This window comes from Plectropomus leopardus, chromosome 8, assembly GCF_008729295.1.
Source record: "Plectropomus leopardus isolate mb chromosome 8, YSFRI_Pleo_2.0, whole genome shotgun sequence".
In the NCBI taxonomy this organism is placed as follows: domain Eukaryota; kingdom Metazoa; phylum Chordata; class Actinopteri; order Perciformes; family Serranidae; genus Plectropomus; species Plectropomus leopardus.
In genome coordinates, this window is record NC_056470.1 from 18,636,596 (window position 1) to 18,659,487 (window position 22,892).

Consider the following 22,892-nt stretch of genomic DNA (forward strand, 5'->3'; position numbering starts at 1 on the left):
TCTACGTCTGCTCCTCTATCTTTTCCATACATTTCCAGGTGATGCAGTATCACAAGCACATCTGCACATCTCCTCCTTCTCCCTTCTGTCTCCATCTTGCTCTCCTTATTCTCTCAGTCTCCTTCCCTCTCTCCTCTCCCCTCTGTTTTTCCTCCCACCTGCCTTCTCCTATCTTTCCTTCCATTTTCATACTGACGCCCCCCACGCCTCTCTCTCCCTCCATCCCTCTCTCCCTTTCTCTCTGTCCCCTCTCCGCTCTCTCTCTCTCCGCTGTGCTCTGATGAATTGCCTTCCCCTCCCGGTGAACTCGACCGATAATCCTGGGGAAGCAGTAAAAGATCATCGATCAGCCCTGCAGACAGGCCCACAAGCCACAGCACAGGAACAACACGCTAACAACAAGCCTCTGCACTTGGCTCTCAGTGTATACTGTATGTGCATGCATGCACAGGCCTGCATGTGTTTGTGCAAGTGTTTGTATGCATGCATGCATGCATTTGCATGCTTAATGAATGCATGTAGGAGGTTGAACACACATAGACAAGTTCTAGATTCAGTCATTGCTGCGGGTAGTGTTTCATGTGCTATGTTTAGCTGCATGTGTCACAGGCATGCTTAGCATACACTGAAGAGTTTCCTCTGCTCATCCTGCTTCCTCACGTGATCCACCTCCTGCTATGTGTCATCAACTTAGAATGTGTGCACATATGTGGTAACGTGCATGTTTGCATGTGTTTGCCTCTTTGAGTGTGTATGCTTGTCAGCATGTGTGTATAGTATTTGTATATGTATGCAGCACTCACAGAGGCCATAAATCATGTGGCATTCTCCAGGCTCATCCTGAAGGAGAGGGGTAGAGAATGCACATGATCTTGGGTAAAGCTTGATGGCTATGAAATTGACCAATTGATTGATTGAAATAATTAATTTCGCACCGTGCTTTTATGGCTGAGAAGCCAAGCGATCATTAGTTTGCAACAACCAAGTGAAGACAGCCCGATTGTTTTATAATTTCCACTGAAACATAGCAAAGCACTACTGCTGCAGGCTTAGGATAATGATAAGCTACCAGCTATTTGGTTTAAGTTATATGACATGATATGATAGCTTGGACTGTGCAAAGTCATGTATGAAGTCCATTCGTCTTCATCCTCCATTTTGCACACAAAAATAAGCCATCTTGAGCGATTCAAGTACGAGGCAGCCAATGGTCATTATTCTATCCCCTTAAATATGACAAATGGAGGACTGCTTCTATTGAATCCCATTCTTTACATGCCATATTACAACGCACTGCTGTTCGCCAGTGTGGAGGAGCTTGACCATAAAAAGCCAGTTGCTTGGAAAATAAATCACTACTTTGACAAGGGATGAACTGCTTTTCATTGAGGAGGCTCACCATTCATACTTTATCTCCCTTTTTATTTTGGAACTGTTTGTGAGTTGTCCTTCAGTGCCTTTCTCTCTGCTGCCTTTGTTCCTAATGTACTGGCAAGGCTGACTTCATTAAGCCCTGTATGTGGCAAACACATTTATGTCCTATTTTGATTTTTTCCTATTTCATTTTGCCGTGATACACCACAGCACTGCCACCAAAGCGGAAAATAAAGCCCCTATCATGCTTGAAGCCATCTGCTCTTTGTGAGCAAGGTGACACCTTGTGGTCAAAGCAGAGAATCGCACCTCCTGCTGAAATCTAGCAAACACAAAAGGAAGATCAGCTGACATACTGTACAATGCAACCTGTCTCAGCAGAGAGCTAGCCTGCAATTATCAGCAATTTTGAGCTGAGAGAATGCGTCCCATGCGGAACAAGAGTAAGGCACGCACACACACCACCCCACAAGCCTCAAAGGACACCTGCAACAGGTATCTGAAGCATTTCACAAGTATGAGAAGGCGTTACGGGCCATGATTCTTCCAATACCTAGGGAATGACTTAATGTGTGGGTGTGTGTGCGAAGCTACGTGTGTCCCTGTGCATTTTCCTGAGAGTGAAACGCCACCAGGACATTGACAGATCGCAGGGGAATGTTCAATTGCAGGTTGTTGCGTCCTGCTGTCATTGGGCTCATCTGTCATAGGGCAAGGCTAGCTGGGAGGCAGGAGGAGGCAGGAGTGAGGGGCGTCACTCCTCCCATAGATGATGATCACACCGGAGCTCCTGCCAAGCAGGCTGCTGGCCCTGTCTTGCTCCTGTGGTCCCTAGGAATTCTTCTCCTTCTCAGTCAGCTCCAGAGCAATAACATTACAGCTTTGATAGAACACACTGTAGATGACAGTATGAAGCAGACAGGGATTTTCCTACTTGAATACACAACAGGTCTGTGTTTTTATCTCTCTATCTTTTGGCCATGATGCTGTGTTGACTGCACCAAATCTTTGTTGAGATTAATTTGGCAGCTTGTGGGACCATTTTGGCTGGATAATGAGACATTTCTCTCAACAAATGCCACACACAGATGCTCTGTTTCAGAGATGAGTCAATGCAGAGCCCTGCAGGAACATAACTGATCTGACCTGCTTTTTCTCTCTCCCTGCAAGTTTGCCTCACCCTAGTTGCACTCCAATAACCTTGCTTGTGTCTTTCCCACGTAACTAATACTTCCTCATCCTTCCTTTTTCCTCCTTTGTTTCTTCTTCCTGTTAAAAAGTCTGTTGTTGTTACACTGACCCAAGGCCGCACTTTCACATGTGCACCCTCTACAGTCAAGGCTGGGAAGTGCCTTTGTTGTTACAAGAAGGAAAGATACAAACAGGAAGGCCAATTACAGCCCAGCAGTCATCTATCTGTCAACCATTTGACAGGAACATAGCACAGCCAAATATATGACTCCCCCATAAATCACAGCATCTCACTCTAACTAGCCTGTCTTGTGTGAGTAATTAGTAGTATCATGCAGAAGCATTTCGGCGTCCCGAAATACCATTAGATCATTTTACTTTTGATTTTCAGTCACTTTTCTCCCAAACCCACACACTCAAATAGCCAAATGTTCCTGAAAATTATATGCATAAAACTGATTTAGGAGGCACTCAGGAAATCGATCATGCAACAGAATCGTTTAATGTTTAAGGAAGGGCCTTATGATTTGTGGATGTTGAAACAGAGTTCATATTCCACATTTAAAGATTAAAAAGAGGACCTTGTATTTTCATAGTGGGCCCTAACCGCCTTGTACCCCCTTGCAGCAGTCCCACCCCGAGAGCTCCATTGCTATTGCAGATGCTTTATGACGGGCAATTTAGCTTCAGCTGCTATCTGGGCCATCTCAGGAATGGACGCGCTTAGAATCAAGTGCAATAAAGCAGAGAGGGAAGTGGTGAAAAAAGAAGGGGGGAAGAGAGAAAATAAAGAGAGACAACAAGCTCGTCTGGACAGCCCCTCTGGACAAAAGGTTTGGGGGTAGGGTCTCCTGTGGTCACACACACTCACACAAATACAAACACTGGTTTCCCAGGCACTCGGCTAGACAAGGAAGAGGCATACCTGTTTGTTTTCACAGAAGCTTCCAAACAAGGCCAAGCTTGTGTGAGTGAATCACACATGCTGGCTTTTTGTGTATTATGTGCACAAGTTTTTTTTTCCCCTTGTGCATGTGTGTGGGTGTGTGTGCATGTGTGTGTGAAACATTTGGTCCTCCACACCGGCTAGGCTTTGTTGAGTCTGCTGAGCTCCAGGAAATCTCCTGAGACGGGGAGACAGATTTACACCCTTCCCCCTGAGAGGGCTTTACAGCCTGGGACCCAGCAGAGCAATGGAAGGGCCAAGAGCGCCAAGTGAAGAGCAGGGTGATGAGACAGAGAGGGAGAGGAGAGGAAAGAAGGGGAGGATAAAGGGAGAGAGGACGGATGAAATACGGCTGAGATTGGGAAGCGGGGGGGCTGTGATATCGATGGAATGCAACATGGCCGCTATTTGCTTGCCGCCCTTCGCCTCCACTCACATGCACTCTTTTTCTTGTACCTTGTGTCTCTCGCTCTCAATTTATCCCTACTGCTCCTACACACATAGACACACATGCACAAAGAGAGGCCATAAATCTGCCACTGAGTGCTGCTGGGATAGAGACACCTAAGACAGGCCTATGCTGTGTTTGGAGAGAATGCAGATGTACCTGCCTCCAGCACATCATCCTCTGTCCCTCGTCCTCTCCCTCATTCTCCGCCTCTTCATTTTATCCTCTCGATCTCTCTCCAGAGTTATCTGTCTCATGTTCTTAACCCCTTTCAACCTTAACTCGGCTCATCTCTCCTCCATTCCCTCTTCCCCTTTGGTCTCACTTTAAGGACTGATGCTCTCCCACTTGGGGGGAACAAAAAACTCCAGCCGAGTCCCATGCCATTGTTGTGTCCCGAGACAAGGCTGAGCCAGAGGACGCACAATGGGGCAAACAGAAGGGGAGATGTGGCTCACACTATAGGCGGCACCTTGTGAGGGAATAATGGTAACAAATACAGGGACTATGCAACCTGTTTGCTGCAGTTCCTCTGTCTAAGAGCCGGCATCCATCATCCTGTGACAGCTCTAACTACCTGCTGAGTGATACCTGATGTCCTCAGATGGGCTACATTCACAGCTACACCTCTACATGATATGTCTGGGATAAAGACAGACAGGGACATCAAAAAAGAAACAGGAAAACTCTTGAGTAGGTGTCATGTTTGCCCATAATGCAGAATGGTGACGGCAGGTGTAGGTTTTGAGGGGATCTATAAAAGCATCTTTGTTCGTCAGACAGCATAATAACTATAACTATAGCTAATGTTTCAACCCATCTGCATCGGCCGTGATGGCCTCCAGACAGAGCAGACCTACAAACCCGTGCACACGCCCTCACATTCACTGCAAAGCAGTAACACCTATGCCTTGACATTATCACTACCCTTGTTTCCCAGCTAAAAACAAGGCCTCAAACACAGGCACACACACGTAAACACATACTGTCCAAACAGACGTGGCCCGTATGACCTGATTTACAGCGAAGTAAACGGTTTAAGCCGCACATCTCACTCCAACACCTAAACACCTGACAGGCCTCTCATAAATAAGGCTGGCCAGCGACTCCCACATAATTTACACCTTGGCTATCTCCTAAGCTAACATGTAACAGGTCTCCACTCCATATTTCACCACCCAAAGCTCAGCACTCACTGGAAAAGATAGACGTGCAAAAGTTAGTCCAGAAGAAAGGGGGCAGGGGAACTTCAAAAGCTTACGAGAAAAGGTCTGGGTTTTGAATGTGGTGCGAGGATTGAAGTTCTCCTGGCCTGGAGTCATGCGTGCGTGAGTGAGTGTGCATGTGAATGACCCTGGCCCGGGGCGTAGCCTAGTTTAGCCTAGCCGCAGCACAGCTCAGATCAAGGCCCACAGCCAGGAGTTCCACTTCTCCGTCTACCATAAATCGTCCCGCCTTTATCTGTTCTCTCTTTCACTGGCTGAAACTTATCCTCTTCCATTAAGAGTGATGGATCAGCACCTCTCAGGGCGTAAGAGACTCTGAGGTTACAGGTCCTTGCAAAGATTGTGCTTTACACTGCAAATGTGAAAGAAATATACACACAGGCATACTTCCACATACGCCCCTAAACCATTCAGGCAACATGAGACATGAAATAAATTTCCAGGCAGGGATGGGAGTTGTTGGAGTTGTTTGATGTTGGAATAATTTCATAGCAGCTGATATGCATCTGCAATGGTAATTCATTGTAGAATGAGTGCAAACAATGATGTATCTTTTTAATGTTTTAAGTTGCAGGCCTTGTGGTTTTTTAATTGTCAGGTACCTTCTTTTGGATTTAGCAGCATCTGTGCTCCCTCTGGTGGCTGCTCCCCGCCATGATCACTTCATGTGTCAGTTGGATCTTCTATGACTCTTTCTTCATTTGGTCTGAAACAAGAATAAATTTAAATTTACTACGAGTTTACTACGAGTTAACTTTCTGTGTCAATCATACATGTAGTACCACCACTAACAATTAGAATAACCAAATAAGGTTATACTTTGTCTTTATTACAATTAACACAGATTTAAAATTATAGACTACTATTAAATAACGTGCGTTATATCACTATAAAGACATGTAAACAGAATACAAAGCGAGCATTTTGTCCCATGCAAAAGCACTTGGCTGTGTTTGTAAGGCTGTTTTTCCTGCTGCATGGGTGAGATTATAGTTTGGCAAGAGATTTGACAAAACTTCTCCACATGTTACAACAACGACCTCAGATCAGTAGCTGCCTGTGTGTTTACTTTAAAATTAACACCTGATTGGTGTTTTGCTGTATTGTGTTACTTGTGAAATGAGGGCTGCTGAAAGGACTAATAGCTTTATTATTATTGCAGAATATTTAGAATGTCAATATCTTTACTATAAAAATGAAAATGAACCAGACCCAGCCCAGATATGAGACCTCTGCAAAACGCAATAAATAGGCCTCTCGAGAAATTGCAACATCCCTTATATTTGCAAACAAATGCTAAATGTTGCAGACCTAAGCAGTCGTGCATTGATATTCCAATACACAATATTATCTTTGGGTGTTGTTGCTTCAGGCTGCAGCTGCAGGCCGGCTGAGTGATGTTTGCCTCCGGTGGTGAGAGAGTAAAACAGCAGCAGTGAATGTGAAGTCCATCAGCCAGCTGAAAGATTCACTACTGATGCTTTCATCTGCTCGCCTGAATAGTACCCCATTCGTGTTTAAATGAATCGTGTTTTTGATTTAGATTGTGTGTGTGTCTTGTGTTGAGCGGTGGTTGTGTGTCGCACATGCGCAGTGATCGGGGTGAGCGGTGGCCTTTGTCTAGGAATGCTGGCCTCGTGCGCTTGCGCGTTGCTCCACCGGACAGCAGAGGCACATAAAGCCTGGTAAATTGCACCAGGGCAATAAAATGGCAATAAAATGACAACAACAGTGCATTAATCCATCACCAGGGAGCGCTGAAGGTACTGTAAAGAGCTCTGGCTGGAGTCGGGAATGATTTCTAGGGTTTATCAGCTCAGTGGTTGCAGCGCCCATTCAGGATGCCAGGGGGCAGTGAGGAGCTGGGGAGGGCTGAGATTCTCCCTCCCCATGGACTAGGGTTATATTAATCTCAAGCAGGTAGGAAACAGTAATAAAAAGATGCTGCAACTTTATATTGAGTGGTCCGGCTTCTTTTAATTAGAAGACAGAATTAATAAAATGAAGGAGTGGAGCTTTGAACTAGCAGGGGGGTTGATGGAAATCCCCAACTCTCTGCTTCTTTTAGCTTAGCCTTATTTGGAGCAATATTTTCCATAACATGTTCTCACAAGGAGGCTGAGCTTCTCTGCTGTGGCAGCACCGCCCCTCCGGTGTGCAGCCTCCCCTCCGGCTCCCTGTGGCTCCTGCAGAAAGAGAGCTTTATTCAGGAGCACCTGGATTTATGTGGGGGAACCAGAAGCAGCAGGTGATGGAAACTGCTGGCCCAGTAGGTTGGCTGTGGCCAGGGGGTTCTGGCAAGGTGGTAAGTGGACCCAGTGGGTCACACTGCCATTTCCTGTTTCTCTACCCTTTTACTCTCTCTCTCTCTCTCTCTTTTTTAACCATCCTTCTCTCCCAGCCTGCCTTCATCTGCTGCCCCTGCCTTCCTGCCAGAATCACTTCCTCCAATAGGAAACAGATGAGTAGCTCCAAGTCTGTGGTGGCCGTGCTTTGCCCTTCAAGTCATCAAGGCAACACATCTGACATACATTTTCACATAGTTGGGGCTAAAATATGCCTTTTAAAGATGTCATTTTGAAGTAATGCAGCCACACTAACAAAACTTATCAAAGGTTATTTTTCTTGGCCTGTTAACATCTTTATGAAACTTTTTTTTTTTTTAACAAGATTGTTGCCTAAAGGTGAAACTACTCTCTTCAGGTTTCAACTTCTCAAGCACTGGCTCCCAGGCTCACCACTGAGTCTTTGATTATGTTTTTTTTTTTTTTTTTTGTACCTGCATCTCTTCGCTGCTGACATTAATTTCAGATTGCACACAGAATAACCTTTAAGAGGGAATCTGTGGTGTAAACATTTAGACCTCCTCTCTGCAGATGAAACCACCAGCCGCTTTGCCGTCAGCTATTCCACAGAAACAGCATTCTAAACTGAACCAGGTGTGTACATGCCACAGTGGAGAGGTCAAAAGTGGAAACACATGATCCACCCTTTCTTCTTCTCCATCCTGCTCGTCTTCCTCTAATAACCGCGGCCTGGTAAAAGTAAAAAAAAAAAAAAAAGTGCTAAAATGGACCATTAAACCTTCCAACAATGCTTATGTAATGTGCGGTGTGGTTCATGGCGAACAGATTTCAAACCAGGCAACACAACCACAGTAAGAAGAGAGAGGGAATTAGACAAATGGACAGTCAGGTAAAGTGGGGGATAGACATAGAAGTAGGAGGTGTCTATGTTATGGAAAGACATCTGTTTGGCCTGCTCTGCCTGCCGGATTCTCTCACGTTTACTGGACCCCTGTCACACAGCTTTGCCTGGGTTTATTTCTGGCCAACATTTGAGATGAAGGACTTAATGTTTAGACATGAGCTGTTTGGATAAATTAGCTCGTATGCGTTACAGATCCTGTGAGTAAAGCCCTGTATCACTCCTGCGGCTTTTGAAGCATGACACCTAAGACACTTTATATTTCACCGAGATTCTACCATGAATCAGCGCACAGGCCATCCTCCTCTATTCCACTAAGTTTTATTACAAATGTGTTTACTGCTAATCAGTGTAATGGACTCAACTGTGAGCGCTTGGATGTGTGTTTAACGTATATATCCTGTGGGCCTTGGGAGATGACAGGGCCCTTACAAGGGTGGCGGTTGTAATATTGAATTATAAAACCTATTCAAGAAGCTGTCAAGAGCCCCTTTATCCAGTGTGGAGTAACATCTATGCCTTCTTTTATGTGTTAGATTTGTTATGCAACGTGGCTTTATAAAGTATTTATCAAGGCTTTATAAGCTACTAAAATTATAATCAGTCCAGGAGCCACCTCCAGCAGCAGACCAGCCCATGTTGTTGAAAGCTCTCTTTTCCGAGGCCTGGGCAAGCCTTGCAGCATTTTAAGTTCTGCCAGAGCTATTCCTTGTGGATCACTTAATATGAACTTCAACATCTCCTGTTGAAACAAATACCGCCACAGAAAATCCCAGGGATTTCATGGCCTCTCTGAACTCTAATCCTTGATGGAAATAGAAAGGACTGAAACTTTATGTTCATTTGACATCCTACGATTAAAACTTAAGATTTCTGTAGACAGATGTGATTTTTTTTTCTCTGAGGCAGCTGGCCTCTTCTCACTCAGTTATAAGCCTTGCATATTGGACCTCAAGCATATAATACTTCACGTTCATATACAGTGTAACATTAGATAGTTTATGGCGCTGTATTATGTCGAGGCTGGCTATGGCTTGGAGCAGGAGTGGGAGAATGTTGTGGTCAGCGGTGGGTCAAAGACTGTCAGAGCTCAGGGGCTGGCAGAGAGCCAGGCTCTGTACGTGTCTGCCCTGAATGTTAATGGATTAACGCTCGCCACACATACAGCCAGACTGGGAAACTCAAGATGACTTTTAACGTGAAAGGCCGCCAATAAGTCGCCATCATAAATTCAGGGACACATGCTGTCTGTAGCAGCGCGGCAGTCAGGCGTGTTTCCTCCGGGAGGCCAGGGCTGAGGGACTGTGTGATGGAGAATGGGGGAGCAGGTGGGCTCTGCATTGGCTGACCTTGCCTCTCAAGCCCCACAAGATATGATCAGAGTATGCTGGCAGCTGTGGCCTTGCCTGGACAGCGCCCAAGGTATCATGTAGAGCAGGTAGAGCAGTTTGCAGCGACAGACTACTGTAATTGCACCCTCATCCACTTCATAACATCTTGCAGTCTGTATACAGTGTTTTAAACTCAGATCCTGCTGATTTAGCATTTTCCGCCACAAGAAAAGCCAATTCTGTTACATAACTTTCCTCCTAATTGCTTTAACGAGTAACTTAGGCTTGTCTAATGTGAATTTCCACATGGCAAAGAGAGCAGCGGCAGTAGCGCTCAGACATTGTGCAGCGACAGCCCCAATCACTGTGTAATTTAGCAGCAGGGGACAATGAGCTAATCTTGCAGGAGAGTGTATACTCCCAATTTAAAATCAATCAAAATGCATTTTGTTTTTTAGGACCTCCGCTTCAGCTGTGCTGTAAATAAGAGCTAGGTTCCAATTGTTGTCTGCCTGCGTGGGGGGTCATTTTAAATCCAGTGATGGATTCACAGCACATTTCACTGCAAAGTTTCACACACATTTTGACACTAATATGCCCCATTTTTCCTAATCATTTTGCTGCTGCACTGCAAGTAATTAGGTATAATTATGTCAGTGGATGATTTCTCGCCATTTATTGAAGAACTGACTTACAAGTAATCATTAGCAGCAGCATGGTTTTAAATACTTGCAAGAAAAACAAGTGACACATGCAGGGACAGGAAAGTTATGGTGTTGGAATTTGTAATCCAATTATCTTATTCTACTGAATAAAACACTGCGCCGAGGTTCCCTATGATTTTCTGTCTCCAACCACGGAGGACTTACTTAATGCCTTCAATCTTTCCTGCTCACTCTCCTCTCTGCAAATTAATTTATGGTCTAATTACAGGACAAGCCTCCAGATATGAAGGAACACAAATCACTGGTCCTTACCAGATGGCAGAAAAACGGCACAGGATAATTGAAAATCTAGAAGTGGATCAATATTTAGCAGCCCAAGGTTACACAAAGTATGACAATACTATTAACATGGAAATATGATGCATTACATCCACAGGCAAATTGGTGTTATTTGATGGGAAATGGGTACTGACTGAAATGCTACTAATGCTGGTTTCTAGATACAAAGATACCACACACCCCTAGATGATCAAAAATGCACCGTTGCAGAATCTGTGCATACCACATGTGAACACTGTTGGCCAGGGGTGTGTGGATCAGGTCTGGAGGTCTCCTTTCCGCCAGAATGTACCATGAAGGCTCAGAGCGCCACCGTGTCACAGACTACCTCTGGCCCACCCCACCCTCCTCTAGCATTTACCTCTGGCCTGTTAAAAATGATATCAGCTCATGGAGGGCAAGCATTAGCATTTGCATTTTATTGGAAGCACGGAGATTTAGAGCAGAGGATATATCAGCTCTGAGCAGACAGAATTAGTTAACAATGCATTACCTGCCTTTTATGGCAGCTATAACTCTTTCCCCTGGTGGGGAGAGGAGATGAAGGGAGGAGTGGGGGGAGAAGGGGAAACACAGCCAGCAGAGGGTTGGCGGGGAGATCCGTGGCGCAGTGGAGGGGGCATTTAGAACGAAGAAGCTTTGTCTATGGGGCTTTACTGCACATTAAGTGTGATAGCCACCCAAATTAGAGCATCACATCGCAATCACCTTCACACAGATCAGTGCACTGCGCGGAGAAATGATGCAGCAGTCGTCACTGCAGACTTTTTTGTAATCTGGTTGCAACACGAGAATGTAGGCACAGCTGTTGGGCAGCTGTGCCTCCATGATCACAGCACGAGGAGAGGCCACATCAAATTACATCGGCCTCTGTGATACTCGTGACTTACAACACTTTCAGAGACATTTTTCGGTTTCTAAGGGACACTAACTGAAGACTATGACTCTTTTTTTTCTTTCATACACTAGATAGCAACACATTTCGGCCTGCATTTGTGTTATCTGTATGAGTGCACATTTATTTGTTTGCTGTTTCGAACAAGCTGTGTAACACTGATGAGGCCCACTGCAGCAGTCCCTTCCTTCGCCACAGCTCCCCTGACACTCATTTGGTGTAATGTGCTGCAAGACGACCCACCTCTGCCGTGGGCAGCCCCCTGAGGAACTCATTTGCACTGGAAGTTGCTGGTACAGGAGGGACTTTAAGTGCAGAGAGGCTGTTGCAAAAAATAAATAAATAAATTTACACCAAAAATGCAACTATATTAACACATAGTCCCCGCTGAGACATTGAACGTAGTTTGCAAGACACATCTGGCTAAAAAGTAGTATTACTGTTGTCAACTGAAATCAAGTGCAAGTTACTGCTGCAAGTTACACTAAAATGCATGTTTAATTTATAGAAATGTATTCACAAATATCAGATAATTCTACAGTGCAATGTCAAAAATCTATGAATGCATCCTCCTGACATAGGTACAGATTTGGGGGTGGGGGGTGGACACAATGGGCATTTGTATCCCATAAATAATAACATGAAAGTAGCAGAGGACCTTACCATACATTATTGCAGAAAATGCACAAACTGATGCATAAAAAATCATCAGACTGCAGGAGATTGTTTTTAAATAGCGGACGACCTGGAATACCTCTGTTTCATATATGTCCCCTCAATGTTAAAACTAAACCCTTGCATCCTTAAGAGCTGACACTTCTTAGTTAACCAAGGCACACAGCTTCTTATTGACTTTGCCACACACACAGCACTCATTTCTAGCATGAGTCCTGAATCCGATTTTCCTCATTTAGATTTTTAGCTTCGCTGAAGCTTCACTCTGCACGCCCGTTGACCACGTACCAGCACTGCCTCTACATCTGTATTTGCCACACACATCACAGGCAGAGCTCCCATGAGTGCCACTGTGGCTTTCCCAACCAAACCTACTGGCCTGGGTTTGTCAGCAGACAGCTCCAGGCTCCATAAAACAGCCTGCTGCTCGCTCCCTTTGCCCAGCTTAATGGTCCCAGGGGCTGGAAATTTACTAGTGACCTTTGCATTCCATTTGGAGTGTAAAAGCCTTTTTGCTAGGAAAATTCCATCACTTTAGACGTAGCTGAGCAGCACTTTGTGTGTGTGTGTGTGTGTGTATGTTACAAAGAGAGAGAGTCACGATAAAAGGCAGCAAGAAAGAAAAAGAGGGTGGTGAGAGAAGAACAAGGATTAGACTCAACCTTCACTGCAGTTTATTACTGATATTGCAGTAGTTCTTCACTGCAGGTCACTACTCTATTTATTATAATAAAAGACTTATTTCCTGTTTTTGTCATGGTGGCCAGATTGTGACAAAATGTCTGTACATTTTAAACATGAGTGGTTTTGCTCCCTTGTTATATTTGATGAATCACTTTCAAATTAAGAAAAAAAAAGTCCCAAAATCATACAGTATCACATATTCCCTGTATTGGGTTTGTCATTCAAGCCTTGTGGTTCTTACACTGACATCATTTTTTATGGCTGCATCATTACATCAAATGGAAGTGGGATGCCTCAGCGGGGGCCTGGGGCGTTAAGGCACCAACCATGCATGAACTATAATGTCCTTGGTTTTCACCCGGCCAGAGACCTTTTGTTGCAGGTCGTTTTTGTTCTCCTTCACTCTGTCCCCTCGTTTTTGTGGATTATTATCTGATATCCATTAAGGAATGAAATGCCAAAAAAAAAAAAAAACACCAACTGTACTAAACCCTGAACAATATAAAATGGACTATGCATGTTAATCTGCTTTTATCAGTTGCTGTTTTAACACTCCCTTTTTTATGTTTGTAATGTGTTTTAAATGTGAATGTGTGTATTGCTGAGCCCTGTCAGAGGAAAATTTCTGCTTCTGTTGGGATAAACAGTAACAATAACATTTATAATATATTTTATCAAATAGAAGCATATTCTATGTATTCTTAATGTGCTTTATTTTAGACACGTCAGCCTGACATATTGTATTTCAAAACTACGCAAGAATTTAGGATAAATCTGTGTGAGTCTGAACACAGCGTAGGATTGCAGACCTACAGGTGGGTTCAGCAGATGTTAAGAGGAGCAAAACTGACTGAGAAGCCAATAAGCATCCTGGAGAAAGCTTTGGTGTTAGTCAGTAAACACAACATGAATCCATGCCTCGCTAAAAGGTGCATAATAATCTATAAAGGCTGCTGAGAATTGATTACTTCATGAGTTGTTGTACTTTGTATGTGTAAGTATTTGAACTGTGAATGACTTGCACTAAAATGCAGTTATGACTTTCGCATTGGTCTTGTTTAACAGCGCCATCTGCTGGGTGAGAGTGGCCGATGCTCTTGAAACATTTTTCTTCAACAAAGAAAACATAAAAAATGGTCTCATTTCAACAGAGGCCACATTAAACAGCTTTGGTCTCATGATATTTGTGACTTATGAGTTTTTATTATTCCCCAAGGACAAATGGTTGTTTTTCCCTCATGGTATTAGGAAACGTCCTGATGTTGCGCAAGGTTTAGTGCAATTTGTTTTCCTACTCGTTTCAGCCAAAATAATCCCAACTAATTGAGTCATTTTGACATTTTTTTAAAATTCTCAACTCAGTGATTTATCAAATCCTGCAGTGTAGGTTTGAATTAATGTAACTTATTTTTTTCTTCTTTCTTTTTGCAGGTATTTGAATGATCTCTTGACATGCTGAAACAAAAGCCACCTGACAGCAACTTCAACATTGGAAATGTTTATTAAAGGGTGCTACTGTACACATATTTGTAACATTTAGTTGACACAAGAAATACTCTTTTTTAAAAATTCTGCACTGCCAAAAATTGAGGACAAAGCTCAACAGTGTGAAAGGACAAAATATTTTTAATGAAAGGAAATACACCAAAGCCATAAGCCTGTGTGGCATGATTAATGTACTGTATGTATGAAAGGGGAAAAACTAACAGGCCTCATTTACAATGCTGATTTAAAGAATGTCGGTAGATGCTTAACATTTGGTCCTAAGAGTCCATGTTGGAGCACCACAGACCAAAAAACAAAACCGGCATCCACCTTGTGTATAAGAACTGACGTCCACTTGCCAGGTAGCAACACTGTCCATCTTAAAATCTGAATACTGACAGCCAAAAACAATCAAATTAATCATCACAATAAAACCCAGGGTATAATAATCAAATATGAAACTGGTTTTAATGTTGCAAATTAACAGTACATGAGATCAACAACAAATACTCTACTTGTAGAGTGGATTTCTCCACTTTACGCTGTGTAAAAAAAAAATAAAATAAAATAAAATAAAAAGTCAAAGTATCACTAACCGACAAGATCAATAACACCATTAAAACTGCAGGGTTGTCATCATAGAGATTGGTCACAAAGTCCAAAAGATTTTTATCTTTTAGCCACAAGGTGGCAGACCCCAATGACTGTGATGAATGCTGGTTTCATTTCATGTGGATACAGTGTAGATGATCTAATCTGCCAACATGACTGTTATAAAAGTTCAAAACAAACAAAAAAAGGGGGTACAAAACTGAGCAAAACATGTTTTATTGTCATTTTCTTTAACTGGTGATAGCATAATGACATTAAAAAAAACCAAAAAAAAAAAAACCGCACACAACATTCACGTTAAAACTCGGAAATAAGAGATAAAAAAATGACATTTTTTAAAAATGAACAAGATATCATCACTACTTAAAAAGACATAATTGGCCTTTGTCGTCTGAAAGTTTTCAAATTGAGTAATTATGTCACGGTAGATGGGGAAAATTGAAAAAGAAAAAAAAAAATCTACAAGAGATAAAAAGTCTTTAAAAAGGAAGTGATTATGCAGTCAGGAAAGTGCTGCGGTGGTTGCTTCCTGAATATTCTTTCTACTTTTTTTTTTTTTATCCTCAGTGGTGTTAGTGGGTTCTTCAAGCAAAGAGGTGCATTGCCTATAAAGACTTTATGATGGAGGGCTGTGCACCTGCCACAGGACAAGCTCATGGTTAAAACTGCTTATACTCACTCTGGCTCTTGAGACTATGTTCTGAGTTTTAACAGATGGCCATCTGTGCTCTTGGATGCAACATACCATACTGACACAACTGTATCCTGTAAGCACTAAAACATAATGTGTTAAGACAATAAAAAGAAGGTAAAGATTACAAAGACAGAACAGCAGAAACCCTCCCCAGTAGCATGTCACCCATGTCCGCTACAGCTTCCCCTCATGTCTGATGGATCCTTCTCAGCAGTCTGGGGCCCTTGTGCTCCAATGGGGCATGGATGGAGATATTTTTTTGGGATTTGGGTGTGAAAAATGTCTGACTCAAGGTTGTCCCTGCAGTGGAGGAGGTCCCCGTTTCCTCCCGAGGTGATGCACTCACGCACTGACAGCATCCTTCTCCTTCTTGTCACTGTCTTCATGCCAGGTCAGACGCTCCTCGTAGAAGGCTATGACAATCTGTGGGCACTTATGATTGGCCTCCTTGGCAAGCACAAGATCAGCCTCTTCAGAGTCTTTCCTGTTAGAGATAAAAGACCAAAGTTTGTGTTTATAATCAGTTGAGAACAGTTCATCTGCACAAGTTAGATACCACACTCCCATTTATCCCCTTACTCGTAGTATCTGTCTTGTAGTTTTTTTAAAGAGGGCAACTATTAATATCATATACATTACAAGTGTACATCATATACAAATAGTCTTTTGTAAGCTTATACATCATTGTTATTAAAAATACGTGTTTTAATTATGTTTATGAATGTGAACTTCTATGGCAACTTTATAATTTTAACAAAAAAATAATCAATTAAAGCAGTGATTATATAATTTAAGTCATCCTTGCAAACGCCTTTATAAAAATGTGACAACACAGCTAAAGAGACAGAGCGCAAAATGTCATACTCAGAATACCATGCCCACCCAAAGTGAAAACTACCAACGCCACAATATGCAACAATAGGCTGAAATGCTGACAAAGTGCCTGTAGCTAGCTAAAAACATAAGGTATCAGCATAACAAATGATTATTCTAGCAACCTATGTCTCCCAGAAATGAAAAGTTATATTAACAAACTCAATATTGTCAGTTTGTCTCAGTATTGTCTTTGCTTACCTTGCTTATCTTGCAGAAATGATCCCACTGAATGGCCAGAAGTGAAATACTTTGATGTTTACCGCAATTTGATTAAATCACTCGGTAAGATCACCGTTTAAAATAACAAAGATCAATAAAGATCAGGTGTGACATAGCTTAGTTAGCTTAGATCTCTACAGTTTGTTGCCAAAAATCAGCAAAATGCTTGCTGTTTACAGCATACTGAGTGTACAGTTTTCCCATATATCTTCTGCTGGTGCTGCACATCTTACTGTTTAAAAGTTTATTTTTTTGGTTCAGCAGCTTGTAAAAACTTAGTTATGTATTCTCTACCATATTGGGAAAGCATCCCAACGTAAAGTAGCTTTTAGGTATTTTTGTGTCGTTTGCTGGCAAACGTTAATGACAAGGAGACACCTTAGCAATACCAAGTCTGTGCAGAGCAATGAATTATTTTCCCCTCCAGTGGGGGTGCTAGTTAAATGTCGCTATACAATTCTTTCTTTCACAATTAGGCTTGAATGAAACCGCCATTAGCAAGTCAGTCTCTTCAAACCATCATTCAAAAATAATAATTCCGTTAATTTAATTTAACTTCAGTGAACATTAACCATAAAGTAAAATATTATCTTCTTTGGGTGGGACTTTATTCACAGATGGAAATTTTTGTGAAATTTCATTCATTTGAGTCTGATGTCTTAATACAAGACTATACATCTTTCTTAGGTGGAGCTTGCGAACCATTTTAGGATTGGCGATGTTTATATTTACATTTATTTCCTAATATTCCAGTAACCCCCCCTCATTTAAATAATTAAATGAACAAATCACAGCTAAGGTGCCACTGTTGCCTCGTTTTGCGCTTGCACACACTCTGGAATGGAGCTTGACCGGGCATGAGTGACGAGGTACTACACATATATCCTTCTAGCTAATATGCAATGACATAAAATTTTATGGTGTGGCTTACTGTTTGTATATGAATGGACAGCAAGGCTATTAGTGCTGCTAATGGGTAATTTGTCAGCAGCAATCTGGCACATTGAAAGCTGCCGTTTAAAAGAATCATGCCATGACAAGTCACAAGTAGTAGCAGTTCATACGGAAACCACTGCAGACAACACCCGCAGTACCAAAGGGTTAAGACCGAGAAACCAGAAGAGGACTAATACTGTGGGAAATGCATACTTATTTTTTGATCACCCTGATGTATAAAGAAATCGCACAATCAGAACCAGCTGACACATAATTAAATATTTTTGTTACTTTAGAAGTGAGTTACAAATTATTGGTGTATGCATTTGCCATCTGCACTCATAGTGATGTCACAATGTTCAGAAGATGAGAAACAATGGTACCAGAGAAGGTGAGTACATAGAACAGAGTTTGAGTTCAAGAAATAATGGTGTCAGAAAGTCGAAAATCAGAGGATGTAATAACAGGAGTGCACTGCCAACTAGGTCTACAACAGGAGGGGAATGTGAACTGTATGAAGTTAAATGCAATATTGAGACAGTTTTTTCTGCCCCCAGGACCAGCTCGGCTTTTTGTGTGTAATCTTTGACGAGTCCCAGTATACCTAGGATCTCACGCAACTGGTCTGATACAGAATTTTTATCCCACAGTGCCGTTTTTTTTTTTTAGAGGAAATACGGATAATAGGTACCTGAGTAAGTGGAAAGAGGGATGAAGAGTACTTATGTCTCATTAATGCCATTATCATTAGCAGAATGAAGTTGGGGCTTTTCAATAATTGCAGTAGACTATCATTACCCATACAACTGCAGCTTAAAAACTGCACCCATACAATGCACTGAAGCCTGGCCTTCACATGCTACAATATTCAAACATATCAAATTAACTTTTGTTATTTCTTTATTGGAAAAAATAAAGAAATGTATGTGGAAGATTGTCAGAACTTTTCAGTTTCTCTCAAGTATCGCCTGTGGAACCTTAATTATTTGTAGATGCAGAATGCTAAGAAACTGTAACAACACAGTTTAAGAGTTATGGATAATGGAAACAGAAGGCAGCACAGCACTAGACAGTGTAATGCTGAGCAGCGCGACTTCTGTTTGTGTCTCAGACAACCTCAGCTCCAGTGGTGACTATCAGTGAAGTCAACTTAACCAGCAGTTCCCAACTGGTGGGTCGCGGTCCAAAAGTGGGTCACGGGTCCATTCTGAATGGACTGCAAGTGACTCGAGAACATTTGTAAAAAACACTTTGGAGTACAGTAAATTTCCAGCACATAGCTTTTATTCTGAGGTGCCATCTCTGTTTATTCCTGCATTATGTTGTATTTCTTTTTTTTAAGCCACAGTTTTGCTTACATTTTATGAAATAAAATTGAACATGCAGCAATTTATCTAATGTATGGACCTTGAATTATTGACTAGAGAGAAAGATGGACCCCATGGCTGGACCAAATGGGAACTACTGGACTGAACTACAATGAAGCAGATGCTGGTACAACCTCCTCCACTGTGGTCCAGAGTAACTGACAGCACTGTCAGCAGCCCAGCAGGAGGGACGCTCTGGAGCACAGGGTTTTAGAACGTAACCAAGTAAGCAGATATAAGGGGTTATGGTATCTAGGGTGGCAGCTGCAAGTATACTGAAAAAACATTTAACGGGCAAAGGGCAAAATAATATATTTGTCATACTTGTAAGTAAAGTGTATTTAAGATAAAAAGGTTGAGTGTTAATAAAAACCAAAAATATTTTTAGATATGAAAATATCAACAAAACCTACCACTTCATAAGAAACATTAGGTCTCCACATGAGTCCGTTGCTCCAATGATCTTTTCTGGCTCAAGGCCTCTCTCAAAGCCTCGTGCAACTAGAATGTCGTCCTGAAAAAAAACAAAGAGACGACAAAATGTTACTCCAGTACACTAAAAAATACTTGTTGGAGTACAACAATATGTTTAGACTGTTGACTAGTTACACATGGATATATTGGCAATAGATGCATAATATACACAAATGGACTCCAGTTCTATACAATTCTAAATTACAAAAAAATACACTGTAGTTTATTATTATTTGTTTCAGTTGGTTGTAAGTTTCCTTTTTTTTTAGACAAAATCTATTCATATTTGGCTTTCCAATATTAAATAAATCATCTTAATAAAAGGTGAAGTTCTCCATCACTTTAGGACAAAACCCATTTTATATGTGTTAACTGTATGCCCAAGAAAACTGTCAACAGATCTGGCAAATCAATGACCAGTTGCTAAATTGAATCCTTGGATTATGTAAAAGAAAATGTTTCTCTATTCCAAGATGAGATACCCATCAGCTGCTCATTAACAAATAATGAGGTTTTAATCTAAAGCTCAGCAGTTGTTTCAAACAAGAGTGGAAATACTATTTTTAAGCCCCCACAGTGCAGCACACAAAGCACAAAAAAGATATTAACCTCACACGTGCAAATTAAAATGAATTATATCCCATACACTGCAGACTTCCAATGCTATAATCTAAACCCATGATAAAACTAGACACATTACACACCTCCTTCTTCTTTTTGGGCTTACTTCCACCCTCCTCATCATCATCTGAGCTCCTCTTCTTTGAGCTACTGGAGTCTTTGGAGCGTCCCAAGGGGCCTGATTTGCTGGCCCCGCTGCTGGGCGTAGAGCTTCCACCACTGCTGCTGCTGCTGCTTTTCTTGTAGGTCTTCATGAATTCTGAAATAAGCTCAGGGCAGTCCAGATTCTTCTCTGGTTCCCAGGTGTTGTGTTTTCTGAGGAAAACCACAACACAGTGCACAAAGTCAGAACCAGTAGAGCTCTTAATTAACAGCACAGATAAGAGGTGATCTTGTGTGATTAATAATCAAACTTCATATATTCTGTGATGTTCATTCGATTATAATTTATTTTCTAACTTTGATTAGCTATTACTTTCCTCGTCTGCATTTTGCTTACAGTAGGCAAATGCATTTTTGTATGTTATCATTGTATCTAGGGCTGCAAAAGAATGGGATTTTTTCACAGCATGATAGCTCTATGTATTTTATTAATCCTGAGAGAAACTACGGATAATTGTCTAGGATAATAGACACAAAAACATCTCAGAAAACATCATTGTATCACAAAATCAGTATTATTACGAGTTACAATTACCCTTAAAGTAATGAAACCATAAGTGTTTTTCAATTGAACAAACACCTTATTATAACTGAAACTTTTTCTTAAAGGAAATATATGTAAAAACTCACATACAGGTGAGATTGTATGACCGGCAGCTATGTTTGTCAATACTGTAGATAAGAAAATGTGCATGGTATGATATAGGGGTCACAAGATTATCAGGGCAAAAATTTTGCATGTTGCCAATTATCTGTATCAGTGTTTTATTTTGATGATCAGCAATAAAATAAATTAATGAAAAAGTGTGCGCATTTCACTCAACTAACACCAGGGAAGGCAGCCTGCAATACATGCAAATAAAGTGTCAGTACGGAAGCTATTTTGATTCATTCATTTCTTTATTTAAATTTTCACTGAACTTTTTAAAAAATAAAAGAAAGATGCAAGGAACTTGCTTTACATGATCTTAAAAGTCCTAGTTTTTATTAAATATTTGCTAAAGGCATTTAAAGAATGTGTTGCGTTTTCTTCTATTCCAAATTCTGACAAATATTTTCATTTTTATTGTAAATGCATATCGTTCCCAAATATCAGTTATCAGCAACTACTAATAATCTGTATTAGCCCTTGCAAAATAATATGTCGAACCCTAGTATGATACCCATAATTTCTCTTTCCACAGTATACTGCTGCTACTCTAGTTGAATCTGACTCAAAAGAATAAGTAAATGGCAGTAAATTCCCCTGCTGGCTTGGCTAATAACACCCACACACCTGCCTGTTGGTGAAAGTTTGCTTCTAGGTTCAAAATTTCCAACAGTATTGTCCAAAATATCAAATACCTGTTGTATTTAATGTTTTTTAAAGCCCAGCACAGGGTTGATGATGTAGCTTAAATTTGTAGAGGTGTGAGTGTGAGTTCTGGTGAGCACACCAGCAGATAAACAACTTACTCTGAATATCCTTTCCACTTCAGGAAGAACTCGACCCTGCCTTTCACCACCCTCCTGTCCAGCACCTTTTCCACAACATATTCTTCCTCATCAGAGGAGGAGGAGTCCTCTTCGCGAGACTTTTTGCCCATAGTGTAGTTTGTTGCTGAACACCACGCTGCCGCAGGCCAATGGCACTTCCCTGTAACGCACAGGAAAATTATTGCGATGCTAATGTTATAGAGAATAAGCATCTCTTATAGTCGATACATAAAGTTATATAACGAAAAGCACAAAGCAGCACCCCTCTGCATCCCTTAAATGCTACCGTGCATCAAAGAAAAAACATATTTTCATTGTCGTTTCTCCGGTCTGCAACAGGCACGAAAAACTGGAAAAAAGCTAATTGGAGGTCTGAAGACCCCTTATTTACGTTATCCGTCTACTCGCTCGACTATTTAAACGTTGAAAATAATGTTTCCAAACGTATTACGTGCATATAGTAGTGAAGATATAATGTTGTGTTTGCTGGGCAACTAGCTAACCAAAGGGCATGAAAGGCAAACTTGCTTGCAGCAGGTAACGTTAGCATCCGAGCTAACGCTCCGACAAGCTAACATTAGCTAACGTTGACACCAAAACGCAAATGTATAACGATACTCGTAGCAGGATAATGCACCTTGATGCAATAAAACAATTTCTTACCCTCTGGGTGTGTGGACCGCCGGTCTTGACCAGTGGACTTTAGCGATAACGGGTGTCTTTTGTGGAACCGTGGTCTGTGAGGCCAACAGTGGGGCTACTTTAGCACCTAGCTTGGATCACACAAAGATGCTGTGCGTAAAAAGCGCGCGTTAAAGGCGACGCACAAAGAATGTACCCGCCCCTCGGTCAGCTGATGACCTACATTGGTTTGCTGATATGTCTCCTGTCGTGTTTTTGACTGTACCTTTCAAGAAGTTGAAACACGTTATTGGTGATTAATTTGCTGGGCTTGTCTCGATATGAAATACGCATTAGATATGTACGTT

At 41.7% G+C, this 22,892-nt stretch overlaps 1 protein-coding gene across 1 annotated transcript; it reads right to left on the reverse strand.

Annotated features, from left to right (window-relative positions):
- Positions 1–15,030: 15,030 nt before the first annotated feature.
- cbx5 (chromobox homolog 5 (HP1 alpha homolog, Drosophila)) lies at positions 15,031–22,719 on the reverse strand. The gene is made up of 5 exons (XM_042492585.1): positions 22,567–22,719; positions 21,883–22,063; positions 20,349–20,580; positions 19,584–19,684; positions 15,031–16,256 (listed from the first exon to the last, which is right to left on the reverse strand). Exons 2-5 carry the CDS (start codon positions 22,011–22,013, stop codon positions 16,115–16,117), a joined length of 606 nt encoding a protein of 201 aa, XP_042348519.1. The 5' UTR covers positions 22,014–22,063; positions 22,567–22,719; the 3' UTR covers positions 15,031–16,114.
- Between the last annotated feature and the right edge of the window lie 173 nt (positions 22,720–22,892).

What these genes read in the sequence shown, in the direction of transcription:
- cbx5 (XM_042492585.1), bottom strand. Translation starts at nt 22,013, where the DNA reads ATGGGCAAAAAGTCTCGCGAAGAGGACTCCTCCTCCTCTGATGAGGAA. An exon ending in AAGTGGAAAGGATATTCAGA is followed by an intron (nt 20,581 to 21,882) that starts GTAAGTTGTTTA and finishes GGTTTTCCTCAG; the next exon opens with AAAACACAACACCTGGGAAC. An exon ending in AGCCCAAAAAGAAGAAGGAG is followed by an intron (nt 19,685 to 20,348) that starts GTGTGTAATGTG and finishes GTTTTTTTTCAG; the next exon opens with GACGACATTCTAGTTGCACG.